The sequence below is a fragment of the Anomalospiza imberbis genome, chromosome 2, assembly GCF_031753505.1.
Source record: "Anomalospiza imberbis isolate Cuckoo-Finch-1a 21T00152 chromosome 2, ASM3175350v1, whole genome shotgun sequence".
In the NCBI taxonomy this organism is placed as follows: Eukaryota; Metazoa; Chordata; class Aves; order Passeriformes; family Viduidae; genus Anomalospiza; species Anomalospiza imberbis.
The window spans coordinates 95,095,166-95,115,828 of NC_089682.1; the positions used below are offsets into that span (position 1 = coordinate 95,095,166).

The following is a 20,663-nucleotide window of genomic DNA, read 5'->3' on the forward strand; positions in this document are numbered from 1 at the left end:
AGAGCTGTGTCCAATTCTAGACTTCTCAGCACAAGAGAGATATGAACATACTGTAGAGAATACAATGAAGTCTCACAAAGATGATGAAGGGACTGGAGCACCTGTGCTCTGAGGGAAGTCTGAGAGAGCTGGGTCAGCTTATCCCAGAAAAGAGGAGCCTTTGGGAAATCTTACTAATGTTCATAAATTCCTGAAGAGAAGGTGCATAAAGGAGAGATCCAGGCTTTTTTACGTGGTGCCCACAGGATGAGTCAATGGGCACAAACTGAAACACAAGAGGTTTCCTCTGTACATCAGGAAACACTTTAATACTGTTAGCATGACTAAGCACTGCAGAATCCTTGGAATTATTTAAAAACTGTTTAGACAGAGTCCTGTGCAAATGGCTCTAGGTTATCTCTGCTTGAGCAGAAGTGTTGGACCAGAGGTTCTTCAGAGGTCCCTTCCAACCTCAGGCATTCTGTCATTTTTATTCTGTGATTATGTATATGTTTATCATATCGTGTAAAAAAAAATACATACAAAGACACACACATATACCTGTATAAAAACTATCTGTAGTGTTTCTGTATTGTTTTACATGTACTAATTTTGTTAGGTTTTTTTAAACATTAAAAGGGATTTATTTAAAATGCAATCAAATATTGAAAATTGAGGACAACAATGGCACCATTCAGCCACAAAAGTAGTTTCCTATAGTTTTTGAAAAACGGACAAGAGTTCCTCTTAAATACAGTTTTTGCTTGTTTCTTGTTTGTTAACTTACTCTCTGTAAAGAATGCTATCAAAAGTTACAAGGAAAATATTTCATAAATAAACAATTAACAATTGTAAATTAACAATTCAAATAAATAATCTAAAATACTTCAGCATTAACAAGGTTTAAGGATACCACCCAATTTTTACTCTCACCAAATCCCTTAAGAACAAAAATGAACATAAATTATGTTTTCTGTATGGATCAATATAAAATATCTGGAACATCTACAGAAAGGTGTTTTTATTTTATTCTATTATATAATATTGCTTATTACCTATTTTATTACCTATTGTAACGTGAAATAAGTTATAATGTTGGCCAAACCACCAGTCTTTCTTTTTGGACTTCAGTGAAGAAATATGAACTGTTTTAGTTTAGATGGTTCCAGGCAAATCAAAGACGCAAAAAAGTTTCTGTGGCAACATTGCAAATTCTATTATTTAATTTTCAGCTTTATGATAGTTTCCTTTTAACACGTTAATACTGGCTTGCCTTCTCCTAAATTTATCTACTGGATTTTGAATCACATTGTTTGATATTGTACTACTTAAATCTGACTACATTGCCAATATAATTACTGTACCTTGAGAGTGAAATTAGGTATCATGGAAACTCAAACTCAGAATTTAAACCTTCAATTTAAGTGAATCTCAGTACAATCTTTCCAGTCTGTTATTAATTTCTGTAGTCTTTGACTTCCTCTTTTTAAGGAGGATTTAAAAGTAAGGAAAGTAAATAGTTGGGTTTTTTTTTAAAGGTCCAATGATGTGCAGCTAATTTTGACCTGGCTTCTTTCCAGAGAGCTCTTCAGTTAATTTTCAGTGCAATGAAAATGACAGAGAGTTTTGATACATATTAAAGTATAAACCAGAGCAGGGGAAAAAAACCCCTTTTGGTAATAAAAAGTAAAATTTCACTTTCAGTTCTCAATATTTTTTGTTGAAATTCTGTTATATCTTAATTCTTATTTTGAAAAATACCTTGCTTTTTTAGCATTATAGTTGATACTTTTATGATGTAGTTCTCAATTACAGACCAGCACCAGTGTATAGGACTTAATTTCCAAATTAAATAGAACAGAAAGTTCAAGAGAATTGCCAGTATATCGCTATAAAACATTTCTTTCTAAATTTCTTTATAAACAGTTTTTAAACATTTTTCTTTTCATGTACACAACTCCCTAGTCATCTATCTCCTTGCTATACAAATGCAGCTCAGCAATAGCCTAAACATGTGTTACCAGCACTGTGTAAGAGACTGAAGTGGTTAATGGCTTAAACATTGCTAAAATCATCAGAGGACTTTTGCTCACTGTAGAAAACTGCAAATACTCAGCTGTTCATCTGCAACCATCAAAACCCACATCTCCATAAATATGCCTACTAACCAGAATTTGGACTGTGAGGGAAACTTGAGATAAGATTAAAGGGGGCACCCCAGAAGTGACACTGGAAGAGAGATTGGAATGCTGGTGGCTCAAACAATCAGGGACAAGCTGCTGAAATGCAAAGTAGCCTCCTAGGTGCAGTGGGATAGCACACCTGACACCTCAGCCTACAGCTGGTGTTGAACTAGGTAAGGATAGAGGTAAATCCTTCAAGGCACAGTACTGTCTTTGTCCTTACTCAAGTGACTCAGCTGTGATAACTCTACTTTGGAGAAGTACTGGGACATTCACACGTAGCCTGAAGGTATCAATCTCTGCTAATGGGCCATAATGGGTCTCAAGGGACTCAAATTCATTGATGTAATAGGTAGCTGTATCTTAGAAGGTGTCAAAGACTCCCAAAGCGTCCCATGATCCACATTACATCATCCAGTTGAAATTCCCCACTCCAAGGGAGGTACCTGGTCTTTCCTACCTGAAGGAATATAAACCAAATAGCTTTTGTGTGCTGTGGATTTCACTGGGATTTCCTCCATCACCTGGTGATAGTCTGAAACTGTCACTTCGACCAAGATGGTGACCATCACTTCAACAGACATCAAAATTGCCCCAAACAAGTCTTGTCTTGAGGCCTGTGGGTGGTAAGGTCTTTCTACTCTTATGCCTTCCTTTTCTTTCTTAATCATTTTCTTAAGTGATATTTTTATGCTTTTTTATTGTTACTAGCTATATGCCTGTTTTTCTGTGCAACCAAATTGTTCTACAATAAAGCCTACATGTGTATGTATAAAAACACCAGGCATTCAGCGTTGCTTCACTCTGATCTGCACCAAGGGATCTATTAACAGGATGGGTTATTCTCACCTGTTTTATCAGAAAGTGCAAAGCACAACACATTATCAGCTGTCATGAAGAAAATTAACTCTACTCCAGACAGGCCCAGTACACTAACTGAAAGGAGAACTGAGTGTATGGAATTATGGAAAAGAATTGCCACTTAGTTCTCTGGGTAAAAAAAAAAAAAAAGACCTGAAGCCTGAATCACAGATTGATAGAAGCATGAAGCATTCATAGGAGTAGAGATCCAAATGATCACCAGTGATCAGCTAGGTCTGCTCACTCAAATCAGGGCTTCCGCCAACACTGTATTTAATGATCTTGTCTAGCTAATTCAGGAAAACCTTCAATGAAAAAGCACACCTGACCTTTGAAAAAACTGCTGCATTTGTTCACTGCATTCCAAGTGATTCCTCCTCAAGCTAATGTCCAATCTGAACTGTCCATGCTACAAGTTAGAGTATTTGTCTCTTCTTACATTTTGTGGTGCACTCAGGATGTGGTTCCATGACCTTACCTTCGGTCTTAAGTTGCTATCAGGTCATCAGTTAGCCGCCTTTTCACTAGTTTGAACAAGCCCACTTATTCTGTTTCTCCTTTCTAGACACACCATCTTGATAGCCCACCCCTGAACCTCCTCCAATTTGTTCCTATGCCCTTCAAATTGTGGAGTACAAAACTGGAAACAATAGTGTAGGCACAGCCTTAGCAGCACCAGGTATTATGGGAATAATAACTTCATATTGCCTGGTGACAGAATATTTTGTGTTGTAGAACAATAAGGAGTTTTCTTAATTCACATTGTTGACTCATCCTCAGCCTGGTATTTGTCATAAACCCCGTGTGTTTGGGATTTTTTTGTTGTTCGTTTGTTGGTTCTATTTCAATTTTGTTAGCTTTTCTGAGAATATTTACTATTCTGCCTGTTTTTTCTTAGCATGTTATCAAATCTGCAGCTAATCCTCTTCACTTTCACAACTCTGCCCTTCTTATGAATGTGTTGGTCCAACTCTCAAGTTTATTGAGATCACCCTGGGTGAAAGGTTACCACGCATTTTTTCTGATTCTGAACAGGTTTGCTTTTAAACACACAGAGTATTCAGAAGTTGCAGATCATAAACTGATGAGAGCTTTCACAAGGACACAATAACAATGACGTTCTTGTTATGATGATGATGATGATTACATAATTTTAAAAATACCTGAGGTGGAAGGAGAGGTAATCTGATATAAGCAAGCAGCATACTTAGGTCATTGCATCGCCTCTGCATATCATATTTCACCCACATCATTAAGGCATGGAAAATGGTCTCTTCATCAGGAACATTCACATCATCACTGGCAAGAAGTTTATGGAGTTCTTCGGCAGGTAGAAGTAAAAATTCTTGATTTCTTATAACTTCCATTATATTCTCCTGGGAAGAGAAAAGTATTTCAGATTCAGTAATACTGCAAGAAAATTTAAAAAAGCCACTACAGCTAATAAGCCATAGGATTAGTCAATATCTGCCATACCCAGATATGGGTATGCTCTGCCATATCCTTGCAGCTCATGAGAAAAACAAAACATAAATTATTAGAGTTCAACAGCTATAGTTGCAATTCATATATAAATATATATGTTGTGGTTCGGGTTGGTTTAGTCAGGTGTTATATTAATGTTAGTTAGGTTTGTTCCTTGTACTCCCCCATTTTTCCCCTCACAGTGGTTTGCTCCAAGTTGTTTACTCTGAGAGTTCCCGCCACTTGCATCCCCAGGTACCTGTCAATCTTCTCACCTCTCCCTGTTTTCTCCTTGTTTGGTCCCATCAGTCAGGTTTGTTCACTCCCTGTGGGTTGTCAATCCTGTCTCTTGTTTGTCCCCATTGGGTGAGACAGGTTTACACCCCTGTCCGCCCACCCCCTATTTAATCTGCTGCCAGCCAGCATTTTGTCACTGCATTCATCCTGAGAGCACCTTTGTTCCTGCCCCGCCTGGGGGAATAAAGACACTTTGGGCTCGCAAACAAGTGTCTTTCTCTGGTCTCTTCGTCTCCTCTCAGCGTGTGGAGCTACCAAAGCTGCGTAACCCACGCCGCAGCACTCAGCACTACCAGGGTGGCAGGCACCATTCCCCTGGAGTGCCCGCTCACGTGGCGGCCACCCGGCCTCACACGGACAGTGCTGGCTGGCGCCTCTTGTCTGCTTGAGGTCGTGGCAGGGAGCCGCCGCAAATATATTTCAAAAACAATTTAAAGATTATATGATAATATCATAATTAAAAATTGTCAGAATTAGTAAAGCTATTGTTTGAAATTTTTATAAACTCTGTTGTAATTGAGCACATTAAATATATTGTAAATCTTTACATGCTCATACTACATTTTCCTGGATATTTTCACTGTCTTTCTTTCACTATTTCTTAAATACCTTGCCAGTCATAAAGTTATATTATGAATATCTAGATTTCCATCTACACATATGACAAGGCTGAGGGGAAGATCAACAACATGAATTAATGATTATTTTTTGACCTTGTTCAGAACAGGTTTTTAATATCCAGTTATCATGCAAATAGTTTACAGCAATTAAGATCTCACAGTATTGAAAACTATTGTACTGTTGTGGTTTAGGAACAGTACTCCCCAGTTCAGTGCCCCCACTCTCCAAACCACTGACACTCTCTTGCTCTCCTGCTTTTCCCCTCACCCTTCCACACTACAGTGGGCTGGAGAGGAAAATTGGAGGCACAAAAAGTAAAGGTCACTGGTTGAGATAGGAACAATTTACAGGAAACAGCAATGAGGTAAGGAAACAAAGAGTAACAGCAGCTATTCTAATGACAGAGAAAAGAAAGGAAGCGATTTACACAGAACCACAGCCCCCACACCCACTCCCCCCATCCCCAACAGACAACATCAGATGGATCCCTCTGTCACATTTACTAAACCAGAAAGAACTCCTTCCCCTTTGAAGAGACCTTTCTCCCCCACTCCCAGCAATGACATAAGGTTTTACAGACTAACCTCTGTGTCCTAGTTATGCCCCACTCCTGGCTACTGAAAAAAAAAATTAGCCTTGTCCTGGACAGAACCGGGACAAATGAAAACAGGAACAACTAAAAAACCCTAAAAATACTCCCCTATAAACTACATAAAACATATAAACAGAAAAAAAGAAAATAAAAGCAAACAAAAAACAGCAATAAACAAATAAACCCAAAATATAGTGTTACATTTAGTTGTCTGAATGCTAAGGACTGAATTAAGCACTCCCTGAACTACCTACTCTACAACAACAGGACAAAGTAGAATCACAATTCTACAGATATTTTTCTGCAAATATTTCTTTTAGTGTGCTTAATCTCTGTGGAGAAATTGTAAATGTGTTTTCATATTCTCGATTTATAGACAGATATAAAGTGAAGTAATTGAAGACTGAAGGCACAAAAAATGGAACTAAATTTTTATGTAAACTGAAAATGTAAAAAGCAATATTGGGAACAGTAAGTTCCAACATCTAATTTGTGAAAAATAATAATGAATTTTGTTATGCTGTTTTGGATATAATTTTTAAGATAAGAAGTGGGAAAGAATGACAAAACATCAGTCAAGGACTTAAATGTAAGAACATCAAAACTGAGGGAAGTGGATAATTCCACTGTTATACCCTCTAAATTAAGTTTTCAGCATATCAAAATTCAATCAATGCTGCCTATAATTGCTTGATCGTGTCTGAACCACAGGAAAGACTGACTATTCACCAAAACTGAAATAGAAGACATTATAACAAATACAAGAAAATAATGTACAAGACTTACAACAATAGAATTATACTCTGGCTCTAGTATGTCACATGCTGTCCTTCCCTGACTTATTCAGTAGAAAGAAACTCTTATTTTAATTCTCCAAATTCAGACTTTTGGAAATGTACTGTTTCAACATATTTATTAAAAATTATTATTTATTATTAATTTATAATTATTATTTTATATAAGGCAGCAGAGATTCATATTGCAGACATAGGCATGACAAAATAATGAGATAGAAGTTCGTTGAAATGTGTAATTACAGATAAAATAGATAAGTGCAGATAGAATTGTTATAAACGCCAATCACTTGGTTTTTAAAATTTTAAAAGTTTAATAATAATAAAATAGTTATAAAAATAGTAATACAATTGGAGTAATGAAAATTTAGAGTTAGGACAATTACAAGACAATAAAAAGCAAAGAATTATGGACGTCCGGATGCTCTCGGGCACTTAAGCCCAATAAGCATGCCTTGAGAACAAAGGAATAATCTTTAAAAGCAGTAGCCTGTTGCATATTCATACATCTCATACATGATGCATAAATTCCTTGCAAATTAAGAACTTTTCTGGTTTTTGTCAACTTCTTCCCCTTTGTCAACTTCTTCCCTTCCTGGTGGTTCCATAAAGACGGAGAGAAGGTGGAAGAATGTTTGTCTTTTCCGATAAGGAGGCAGTAATTCTTTATGGGCCCCCATCATTGTCATCTCTGTGTGAAGAGTTTCTTCATTATCTCATCTCTTGCTTGAGCTAGTAAAAAAAACCCCCACATACATAGGCTCTATTTTAACTACAAAACTACATATACCATACTATTAAAATGTTAATACAGCACTTCTAATCAATATAACATAATACATATAGTATTCAATTTAATATTTGCGAAAAGCCAATCATAAAACATGCATTTTTCACAGAATAAATTTGACAAAGTTGAAAATGATGCTCAATATTATAAATGTGAATGCTTTGATATGTACAGCTTGACTTTCAATGAGTTGCTTTTTAACTCTGCATATATAGGATGTTGACACAACAGAAAATCAAAGATGTATATGTGGTCATGACCTATGTTAACCATGCTCTTAAGCTACCTTAACATAATTGATAATTGGATCAAAAATGACTCAGCTCTCTTTAAAATTACTACATTAAATGTCAATAGGTCCCTAAAAATGTAGATTTTTCTTGAATGAAGTTTTAAACCATTACCTCCTGATAAAGTTTAAATTGTGCATCTAGAACATGTTCAAACAGCTTGGAAATGTAAGGGAACTAGTTTGTAGGGAAGCACTAACCACAAGCTGGCTTAATTAATTTTAATTAAAAAGTCATAAAACTCACAAGATTTCATTGCACGTCTCAATAAAATGAATTATAAGACAAAGTTTAATTAAGCCTGGTTCAACTGACATTAAATCCCATTATGAAAAAAATATATAACTCTACCTCTTAATAGGAACCAACATTACACTTTGCAATAGCATATTAATCCAAAGACCTAATACTATAGAGTAGCATTGTGATGGTGGAACACATTTCATGAACTCACAGAACTTAATTTATTAAGAATACCATTCCAAGCTGGAGCTTTAACTTCAGAACAATAATTTTAGATTTGATTAAGGTTTTTTTGGTCATCCTAAATTGTTTTTTATGCATACATGCTTAAAGAGAATTTATTCCAGCCTCTGTACTGATTGTAGAATCAAAGAAAGTTTTTAGACAAAACATATAAGCTCAAATCTCTTTTTCTAAACATCTGGACTTACATAAATTTCATGTTATTTGGGCATGAGTATTGCAGAAAATAACAAATATATATTATGTTTTATATATATAATATGCCATATATGTTATAAATATACCATATGTATTCTCATATATAATATAATTGTAATATATATAATTCTGATTTATATATAGAATCCAAGTTTTTGATCTCCTGAGGTAAAAACTCTCTCCTTCAACTTATTAGCATTTCCTGGACTGACTAATGAATGTCAAATCTTCCTGGATAACATTTTAATTTCTTGAGATTCATTTCATTTGGAGCAGCAAAGCATATTTCAATGGCTAGCTGTTCTACCACAACAGAAATAATTTTTCATATGCTAATTGTGGAAAAAATATCCACCTTTTTTATTTTTTAATGTGACTAGTATTCATTTTTGCACTTTAGGGAACAGGATACAACAGATGTCTGTGAAATATTTTCAGGTTACATTAAATAAATTTTAAATTCTTCTGAGTTTAAGATGCAAGGTAGGAATTGAGATACACAGCTATAGAATCACAGATTCATTATGGCTGGAAAAGACTTAAGATCAGCCATTAACCTAACACTGGCAACTTTGCCACTAAACCATGTCCCAGGCACCAAATCTAAATGTTTTTTGAATACTTTCAGGGATAGTGATTCCATACTATGATGACCCTTTCAGTGAAGATATTTTTCCTACTATCCAATGGCATTTTCCCTTGGCACAAGTGGAGGCCATTTCCTCTCATCCTGTTCTAGTGAAGTGCTTTCAGGAATGCCTAGGTCCTCATGGGCAGATAAACCTTTATTATGAGAACAAGGGTATTGAACCTTTAAGCATGCTGAAGATCATGTAACAGAGTTGGATGAGTCTCCAGGACCTGTAATTTTTGTCTCTAATACTTTAAGAGGCTTTGTAGGTCGATCTTCACCATCTCATAAGTCTCATAAGATGCATTGGATCTCCTCTGCATGCATTATTCACGTAGCCTTTCCATGTTTTAATTAAGTGGAATAGTAGATTTTTGCTTTTAATTCAGAAAATGTAACTTACGGTAGAAAGTATGACAGTCACTGAACCCTCTTGGACAAAGCTGTGTCACTTGATTGCTCTTTCACTTTCTAAAAATGACCATGCATAACCCCCCCCATTGCTGTGGGGTTATAGCATTTCAGTGGTAGAGCTGTTTAAATTTTAAACCTTTTTAACAGTATACAAGGTTAGCATTAAATAAGCATGAAGTATTAGAACAGCAGAGCCATGTAAACAAAACATATCTATGTTTAAAGGTAGATAAGCAATCGCCCAAGTATCTAATAGATTGTTCATCATAGGAATATAAAGGCACTAATAAAATTAAATTATTACCAAATGGAATTTAATATCATATATCTTTATAATGATGTCACCAGCAAAATTGAATTTGATTTATTTATATCTTAACTTGTAATCATTATTATTCCACATGGAATCAAATTATCTTGCAAAGGCTAATTTTCATTGATGGTTATGTCATTGATTTCACTACTCAGCATGTATCAGTTATAATGAAGAACCTAAAAAATATTAAATAATTTCATATGTTGACAAAGAATGTCATATTCTGAGAGTTCTATTCAGAACCTGCTACACCAGAGTTACCAATGAAGTAAAAAACTTAGCAGGTTTCTTTGTTTTGGATGTAGGGGTCTTATTTAAAATGTTTTATATTTTTGTGATTTGGATGCTGTGACATTAACAATTAAAAAATTAAAACCACATAAACTAATGCCAAAAACCAGATATCCATATACTAGGCTTAGTAACTTAGTACATCACTTATGTCTATAATATTTTAAACTCATACTACTTTCAATTTAGAACTTAAGTTTTCATGAGAATATTGAAATAAATGAATAAATAGTGCATCTGATTTTCATATTAAATCATATTGGCAGTATACATTCTGAAGTGATAAGACATGAAAGAAAATTTTGATTTTGGTCAATTCCCAAGATATTTCAGTCTGGAATTATTGCTGCTGTGCTACACTGAATTCACACCTCTTGTTTTTATGCCCCATTTTATGTATCAGCTGTGTATCATATAAGACTACACCCCCTTTACAATACTGTGTAACTTCTTCCCTAAGGAGAATGGACGCTTCAGCCCATTATGAACTCCCATTAGACAAAGGACCACTATTTATTTATATGCTTTTGGTCTAGTTCTCTAGCCAAATCCCAGATTCCATCTGGAAACCTGAACCTGGGATCCTGAATCTCTAACCAAATCTCAGACTTTTTCTGAGAGTGAGGTCCATCTGACCTACATAATCCAAAGAGCTATATTTCTTCCAGCACCAGATGCTAGCCTGGTATCATAATTACAAAAGGGGTATTGAGGCTGGGGTGTTCAAAGGACAGTGGAAAGAGATGCTGTGTATCCTCCTCCTTCAACTTTGCCAATGGGAAGAGAGATAAGAAAGTGCTGCTTTTTGGGGAGAGGAGATAGCAGGTTAAGGATAGAAGAGACTGTGACTATGGGTACAATCTCATACAGCGTACTGAAATCTTAGTATGAGACTTCCAGATAACTAAGTTAGACTGTCACAATCTAAAAAATTTCTTTTTTTACTTGCATTTTATTTAAACTTGATTTAATTTAAAAAAAATAATAATAGGGTTTAGGATATGAGGCTGCAGAATTAGCCATATTGTAGTCTAATTCATTGTGAATATGATGTGGCATTCTGGGATTTCACACTCTAAGGACAGCTCACAACCAGTTGCTCATAGGCATTTGCTGATATGCCAGTTTATTATGATAAACTGTCTACAACTTTCAAGCTATGTCAGAATTATTAAAATATTTTTCTTGTATTGGAGAAGGATCTTGTCTCACACCCTGCATATATTCTTTTTCACATCCAAGAAGATTCAAGAAGCCTAAAGTTGTAGATAAAAGCTTTGTACAGGCACAATTTACTAGGTAGATGAGGACATGTACACATCTTGCTCCCCCGACTTAAAAATCTTCCAATACTATCCTGCAAGGTCCTGCATCCTACAAACCCTGATACTTCTTGGTATTAGACTTCAATGTATGCAAAATATTTTCTTCTTACTATGGTATCTAGGAAAACCAAAACTCTAGCAGCCTGTAAACCAATTCATTATTAATTACTTCATCTTTCTTTCTTTTTTTTTTTTTTTTTTTTAATTTCTTTCCCTTTTTGGGTGGGGTTTTATTAATGTTTGTTTACCATTCCAAAATAAAGTTAGTAGAATGAGGGAGCACAGTCTGGGGACCTAAAAAATACTGATAGCAAGAGGCAGATCCATCAGGTCAGTGCATGGCTCTGAGGTTGGCGCAAGCAGAAAAATCTGGGGGTTGTGGTCCTCAGATGATGGGATGATCTACTCAACACTTTGTCTATTGACATCTGATGGGTCTACTGACACCTTTGGCCCACTCCCAGGGATTTGACGTCATTGCACAAGTGAAACCTGTTGCGTAAGAGAAACCTGAGTGCTGTGACTGGAGTGCCTTTTTGGATGGTTCCAGAATCTTTAGGAGTGAAAGGCAGGGCAGAAGAGACAGAGGGGTGACACTGTATGTAATACAAGGGTTAGAATGCATGGAGCTCACAGCTGGCAACAGCACAGTAGAAAGCCTCTAGGGGAGAATCAAGGGACAAACAGATACTTCAGATGTTCCCACAGGAGTCTATTACAGACCTCCTAGCCAGGATGATGATGCTGATGGATTATGGTTTGAGAACTTAAGGGACATTTCCAAGTCAACTGCCCCAGACTTCAACTTGTCACAATTAACTGGGTGCATCACACAGCTGGCATAACCCAGGCAAGAAGGTTCCTAAAAGGCCTGACTGAGCTAACTTGAAAAGATGTCATCTTTGACATCAGACTGATGACCTGTTTCTAGTAGAGGTCCACATGGCTTCATCTTAGGCCTTGAGCTCTTCCACTTCTTCAGAAATGACCTGGACACTGGACTGGAAGGGACACTAAGCAAGTTCACAGATGATACAAAAATGGGTGGAGCTGTTGACTCCCTCAAATGCAGGGAAGCCCTGCAGAGAGACCTTGACAAATCAGAGGACTGGGCAATCACCAATTGCATGAAACTCAACAAGAGAAAGTGCCTGTACCTGGAATGGGGCAACTCTGGATGTACAGATAGACAAGGGAATTAGATGCTGGCAGTACCATGGAAAGGACCTGGGGGTCCTAGTCAATGGCAAGCTGAATGTCATCAGTGCCCTGGCAGCCAAGAGGGCCAACCCTGGGGTGCATTGGGAATAGTATCACCAGCCAGGCAAGGGAGTCGATTGTCCCACTCTGCTCTGCACTGGGGTGGACTCACCTCGAGTGCTGAGGACAGTTTTGGGCACCACAATATAAGATATTAAGCTGTTAGAGAGCATCCAGAGGAGGATAATAAGGATGGTGAGTGAGGGAAAGGCTGTATGAAGACTGGTTGAGGTCACTTGGTCTGTTCAGCCTGGAGGAGACTGAGAGGAGACATCATTGCAGTTACAACTTCCTCATGAGGGCAAAGGAGGGGCTGGCACTGATGTGGTACCAGTGACAGGACCTGAAGGAACAGCCATAAATTGCATCAGGGGAGGTTTAGGTTGGTGAGTAGGAAAGGGTTCTCCACCCAGATGTTGTATGGGCAGTGGAACAGGCTCCCCAGGGTAGTGGTCAAAACACTAAATCTGACAGAGTTCAGAAGCTCTTAGGTACATGGTGTGACTCTTGGGGACTGTCCTGTGCAGTTGTATTAAATGATCCCTGAGACCTCCTTTCAACTTGACAGATTCTATGATTCTGTTCTTTGACTTGAATTGGCCCAGATTGATTTATTTGTAATTGGAAAGTTTCACAGCACAATTCCAAGTAAATAGCAACAGAGATCAGTACTGTGAATCATCCAGAGGCATTTTGGATTTAAAAGGCTGCAAGTAGCAAAAAATACAAAATCACAGGGCAAATTGTCACAATGGTGCAGTATTGTATAGTCTGGATACATACTGCTACTGACTCTGGTGATTGTCTGGTTTTGCTGTTACTTGTCAAGATTTACCCCTAGCACTTCCCAAGTATGGAAAATATGAGCTGCCCCAGCTGTTTAAATTGTGCTGTTTCCACAGCAGGAATGCAAGCCTTGTCATGTAGATAACAGAGTGACAATTTTCTGTGTTTAAATTATAACACTTCAGGAAAGTAGTCACCATGACAATCTCCGTTTCTTACTCTCCTAGCACAACATTTTGTTCTTTCCTACTGTACTGCTTTTGGCTGTGATGGAGCTCATTTTCTTAGCTGATGCAGTGCTGCTTTTTGCACTCAGTATGAGAATAATGTTGATAACATGTTGATTTATGATAATGTCGATTTATGTAAAGGTGAGCATATTTATGTCCTAATAGAGCCCCTGTCTTGTTTATACTGATTACAGGCACAGAAGAGGAAAATAAGGAAAATGGAGGGTAACAAGTCTAACAGAAAACTTACCTAAATAAATCTAATTTAAAGAAAACTGGAAATCAGGAAAAAAGTATTCCTTGCTATTAAAGCATTCAGCTCTGGAACAGATTTCCAGTGGGAACATGTCTGTTAGAAACAGTGTAATAACGTAGCATACAGTTTACAAAAGGGAAGGTTGGAAAGGTCACCCAGTCCAACTTCTCTGCTCAAGCAGGGTTATCCTACAGCACATTTCACAGGATTGCAATGTGTTTGTCCTTATGGTTCTTAAATATCTCCAGTGAGGGAGACTCCACAAGCTCTCTAGACAACCTGCTCAAATGTGTGGTCACCTGCACAGTAAGGAAGTTTTTCTTATATTTGGGGGACTTTTTGCTAATCAGTTTCTATACATTGTCTCTTGTCCTATTGTTTGATACCATTTCATTGAACCTCCCTTATCATATTTATATACATTTATGAGGTCCTCTCTCAGCTGTCTCTTCCCCAGAGCTGAACAGGCCCAACTCCCTCAGACTTTCCTTATAACAGAGATGTTTTGCATGATGAGTTGGTTCAGTTAGGGAATTTAATAAATGTTAGTTAGATCGGTTCTATGTACCCCTATTTTCCCCATAAAATGGTTCGCTCCAAGCTGTCTGCTATAGGAGCTTACATATTGTACCCACTCTCTTCTTTCCCCTCAGAAAGTTCTGTATCAGTCATCCCACCTTTGTAATCCCATTTGTCCCAAAACCCTGTACACACCCCTGTTATGTTCCCATAGGATGCCATGTTCTGCGTCACTCCCTTGTTGTCTGTCCCCATTGGGCGAGGGGGGCTTCTGCCCCCATTGGCCTGCCCCCTATAAAACCCCACATGCCCCTTTGTTTGGGGCCATTTTGTCCATGCGGCGCTAGGGAGCGGCCACGGTTCTCCATTGCAGCTCCACGCAACAATTAACCCTCTCCAGCCAACCGCAAGGACAAGGTGTACCTCCTTCACCTCTTTGCCTTGCCCCAGTGACAGCCACGAAGCGCGGCCAGCCCCCGCCAGTGCACTGAACGCCACAGCGCCTAGGCCACGCGGCGCCCCGGTCCCACTGAGAAACAGCGCCTTTAGCCGGGCTCTCCAGAGCTTCCCAGGACTGGGGAAAAGAACGCAAAGCCGCAGAGATGTTCATCATCTTCAGAGCCTCCGCTGGACTTGCTCCTGGAGCTCCACGTCTCTCTTGTAATGAGAAGCCCAGACCTGGAAACAGAACTCATCCATTGACCTATTCTGACCCTACTTAGCCTTGAAATGTGATGGAATACAGCACAAAGCAAGGGCTGATGGCATATGCAAAATCGTGTTCATAAAAAAGCCTCTACTTTAATAAAAGATTAATAAATACTGTAATTAAGATAGTATTTTAAAAGGTAGCTTATGTGTTTTGTGTCATGTCATGTATGCGGTTTCTGGAGAATATTTCAGTTGAAGATTTGTTTGAGGAGCAAAATATAAGCAAATAGTAGTTTATGTTAGTATTGCTTATACAGTAGTCATTTTAACTGAAACCAAATATTTAAAATATATCAGAGACATATTAAAACGTTAGGATTTCTGATTAATTTATAGTAAATCACTGTATTGAAAATGTATATACTGGCCAAGAGCCTTCTAGGAAACAAAAAAACCCATTGCAGGGAACAGACAAAGTTCAGGAAAGGCCTGAGTTATGTGCCTGAATCATTCTCTGATATGCTCTCCTTTCCGTTGTTGAACTATGATTCACCTTTAAACTAGCATCCAGCATAAACTGAATAATTCCTGAGAATTTTAGTATGGAACAAGAGAATACATTTCAAATTAGACAAACATCAAGACACAAACATGATTCTGGGAAAGAACCACCTTTCAACTGAAAGGGGACTTCCAAAGATTTTCACACTATAAGCAAGTTTGTAGAAACTCATATGGAAATCACTTTCTGACAGCAGTTAAAACTTTCAAGCACATAATGAAATCTAGGATAATGCTCAAGAATCAGTATCAGGATACAAATTCAATTAAGACAGGCCCTCTTTTAGATGACTGAAATTTTTGTACTTCACAATATTTCACAAAATAGAATGATTCACACGAAGATGTCTGACCATTAACAATGGAATTTTCACACTCATTCCAAAAAAATAATAATGGTATATAATGTAAAACAAGCACTGTATTTAAGTGATTGTCAAGATATAAGGCTGCTGAAAACTTGTCACATTAGGTTGTTTGATAAAACACTTTAAAAAACTATTAAATGAATGCTGAAAATATATTAATCTACTGTGTAAATCCCAAAAGATAAATTTCAGACTGAAATGAAATTGTAAAACATTTATCATCCTGCACATATTGATTATACTGACAGTTATTCTTGTTTTATTGCTGCTTTGAAAATTATGAATTTGGAGGGAACAGACATTATGTTTCACTCTTTTCAAGAGTGTAAGTTAACATCAAATAATCTCATGCTGTCAACTAACTGTAATGCACATTAATTTCTTAGTGTAAATTCTTTATTTGGAAAGGGAAGGAGGCAAAGTGAACTTTATAGCTGCGGCTTGCTGTTGATTTTTTAGTTTTTTTTATTAGCCTGTGCTCAAGTTCATAGAAATTCAGACTCACTAAGGTTGGAAAAGTTCTCTAAAGTTATTGAATCCAACTCAGCACCATTGTGTTCACCACTAAACCAAATCCCCAAGAGCCATATCCACACACCTTTTAAACACTTCCAGGGTTGATGATTCCACCACTTACCTGGGTAGCTTATTTCAATGCTTAAGCACTCTTTCAGTAAAGAATGTTTTCCTAATACTTGATGTAAACCTCCACTCGTGCAACTTGAGGCCACTACCTCTTTTCCTGTCATTTGTTACTTTGGAAATAGATGAATTGCTTCCTCACAGCAACCTCATTTCAGGTGAGCCGTAGTGTGATAAGGTATCCCTGAGCCTCCTTTATTCCAGGAACCCCAGATTTCTCAGACACTACTCATAAAATTTGTGCTCCAGACCTTTTACCAGCTCCTTCTCTGGACATGCCTCAGGTCCTCAGTGTCCTTCTTGTAATGAGGGACCCAAAATTGAACATGGCATTTAAAGTGGGGCCTCACCAAGTACAGTGGGGCAATCTCTGCCCTGGTCCTGCTGGCCACACTTTTGCTGATACAAGCCAGGATCCCACTGGCCTTCTTAGAAACCTGGGCAGACACTGGATCATGTTCAGCTGGCTGTTGACCAGCAGGCCCAGGTTCTTTTCTGCTGAGCGGCTTTCCAGCCACTCTTCCTCAAGATGGTAGTGCTGAGTGAGATTGTTGTGACCCAAGTGCAGGACCCAATACAAATAGATATATAATTTTTTTCTGGAAATAAACAGAAACTACTACATGATATTTACACCTGAAATTATGCTACCTAACACAGTAGAATAGAAACAGAAACATTCTTTAAAATTAAGAATTTGAAATTATATGAGGATTTGTTAAATTTTTAGTAGTGGATTTCTGATTCTCTTATGCTTTAGAAGCTACCCATTATAGTTAAAATTGTATTTATTCAGATAAACTTATTGACAACTGATAGAGTCTTGCACAGAATTTAGGTATCTAGGCGATACACAGTGTTTAAATGCTAATGGGACACAAAAAGGGCTGCATGGGGTTGGAGCAAGAGATACATTTGTGACCAGTGACCAAATATAATTTTGCAAATGATTAAAAGGAGTTTAAATGGTGAATAGTCTATCTTCTCCATGTATCACAGATTTTGAAAAATTGTGATTTTAGTGATTTCCTATATGAGATACTTAGAAGATCATTGGGATGTTCTCTTCAATTTATTTAACAGCAGTTTGAATCTATTTAGGTTTTTTCTTCATAGAATCCCTTGCAGCCAACTATACAATTTAAGTACATACACATAAAAGGCAAATATTCCTTTTTTTGTTGTTGTTTTACTTTTAAACCTTTAGCTGAAATAGACTTGATGAAATCTCCATTCTTGACTTGAGGGAAATAATATCCTACTCTCTCTTTCAAGGTCACTTGTGTCTTAAGTAAGCTTCTCCAGTAAGTTTTTTTCTCCTTACTAAGAAAGACACTGCAAAGTAAATATAACCTTATTTAAAATAAGCAAATTTTCAGTTAACTTTGAATTTTACTGAAATTTTGGAAGTGCTGATAAACTTTGGAAGTTCTTGCCTCTTCTCAATTTTAGGTAAATATAAACCCAGACAGCAGTAGATACTATTCTGCAGTTCTGCTTCATTGTACAGCAACATTCTGAATGAAAACAAAGTATCTGTATTTTCATATATATACACTTTCTCCAGCAGGTGCTTGACAAAAATCTTTAATAAGAAGTATTGAATTATGTAATGCATGTCCAAAATATATTCTGGATTTCACTTCTTAAAAGGAAGAGGTTTTCACCAAGCATACAATAAATAAGGCAGTTGCAGTACATCTCAGCATGTCCTGATGCATATAAAAGATTAGGAATGTTAAGACTTTCGAACGTATGTTTAGAAAATATGTTATTCAAATGCAATTTAGCTACCAAAAAGTTTAAAAATAAAGAGTGGATTTTAATTCAGGAATTTTTTCTACGGAAGTCATTAATCTCTGCTTTATGTATAAAATTGGTAATGAGAAAAACACAAGTGTTTAAAAACCAGATTGCAAAATCCTTTCTGTGGATGTACATTGTGATAACTTTCATGAGGAAGCCATAGCAATACATTTCTAAGATTCACTGCAAATATCTAAACTATCAGATGTAGTTCTGAATAAATTCTTAAGGTAATATATTTCTAAAATTGTTATAAATTCTTAATTAAGATAAAGTTTATTTATTCCCCTAGTAATTTCACAGCTCTAGCTCAGATTTTGTCTAAACCTATGCCAAGCTGTTAACAAACATCATACTCTGAACTCTGTATAGGTTTTACAGCTGAATCAAACTGGTTTAAGGAAAAAGTTTGGATGTCTCCACAATACAGATCCTCAGAAGAATAGCAGAGAAGTTTAGCAATACTTTTAGTTCTTGCTCTGTGTGTCAGTACATGGCTCATGTATTCGGAATCAGAACAATCAGTGTGCTCAGTCTTATGAAAAGCACAAGACTGATGGAAAATTGATTGGGTTTGGATACAATCTTGTCACAGGTCCAATTCCAAGTAGAAGGAGATATTTCATAACAGCTAGTGATTTCCACAGTTTTGACAGTTTTCCCTTATGTGAAGAGATTGCATGTACTAGTTGTTATTTTCTAACTATATAGCATAATTTCTATGTGAAACACTAATTATTAACTCCACAGTAAGCTCATTACAGGATGCAATAGAATTTACAGTTATACTCCTAAGCCAATAGTTTTGGCTTTTTGAGCCACAGATATAGTTTTTACTGTTCTGACCACAAATTTGTCTTCAGAATGTGCTTAGTTTATAATGCCACATGTCTAGAGGCTATTATTTAGTAATATTTACAAGAATTACCACATTTCTTTTAAATTATCTTCATTTCAATTATATGAGCCATATGTCCATAATTATGGGTATTATCGATTAAATGTATTTTTCATAATTGGAACTTGGTCAGTAATGCCCCAAATATATAAATACATATACAAATGCATGTGTATATGGGCATGTACATGTATAAACATACCCTTATATAAGACATTTCACCACAGGCTTTTGAATGTGATCTGAATCATAGGTCTAATCTCATGAAATTTCTACTGATAATTGAAAATTGCATAACGCCACAAATAAGTGAATCTGAGTATATAATGTGAATATTATATTTTCCCTTGATTGCACAGCAATGGAATGTAGGAAATTCAGACTTAATTGCATCAGGCTGACTGATGAAACAGGATGCTTACAGTCTTGTTGAGTCTAGCTTGGAATATTTTCAAGCACAGAGATTCCACAGCCTCTCAGAGAAAACAACTCCAGTGACTACCACTCTCCCTGTGAAGACGTGGTTTTCGCTTGGAAACTGCAACTTAGGACTTGTGCCTAATGTCCCCTCATTGTGCACCTTCAAGAAAATAATGATTATATACCATAACCCTTGATTGGCAGCTGAAAATATAATCGCTCTTAGCTTTTTTCGTGAATGCCCTCTCAGATTCTCTTCATATATTGTGTGCTTCTGGTTTCAGCTTCATAGCTGGTTCAATTTGCTCATCAATTGAAATGCCACCAGCTGGAAAATGCATTCCATTTTGGCATCATGAGTAGAGGGGAGTAATAATTTCTTTCAATCCTCTGGCTAATGCAACTGCGTATATGCTTGGTCTTCATACAGATGCAGCACACACCTTCATCAGAAGAGAACATTTTCATAATTTCAGTAGAGAGTCCACACATTACAAACTGATAATGTTGACTTTAGTGCATGTCATTCAGAAGGTCTGTAGACTGTATGTTGCTCTCTATTTGGCAATCCAAACACTTGTATAATAACTTTTTAAAGATAAAATCTTAGAAAAAAAGTTGTTCATGTAAGAATAGGCCAAGATAAATCCAAAAAATTCTGGTACATTTTGGAGGAACACTGATTAACCTTTAGTATCATTCCAAAAACAACAAAGCACCCTGGATGAAAGCAA

The 20,663-nt window shown here is 36.8% G+C and overlaps 1 protein-coding gene across 1 annotated transcript in view; it reads right to left on the reverse strand.

Moving 5' to 3' along the window:
- Positions 1–20,663, reverse strand: part of KLHL1 (kelch like family member 1) — a 182,268-nt gene that overhangs the window by 58,360 nt on the left and 103,245 nt on the right. Inside the window, exon 5 of the mRNA XM_068182303.1 lies at positions 4,187–4,399. Coding sequence (XP_068038404.1) covers positions 4,187–4,399 — 213 coding nt within the window. The remainder of the gene's footprint in view (positions 1–4,186; positions 4,400–20,663) is intronic.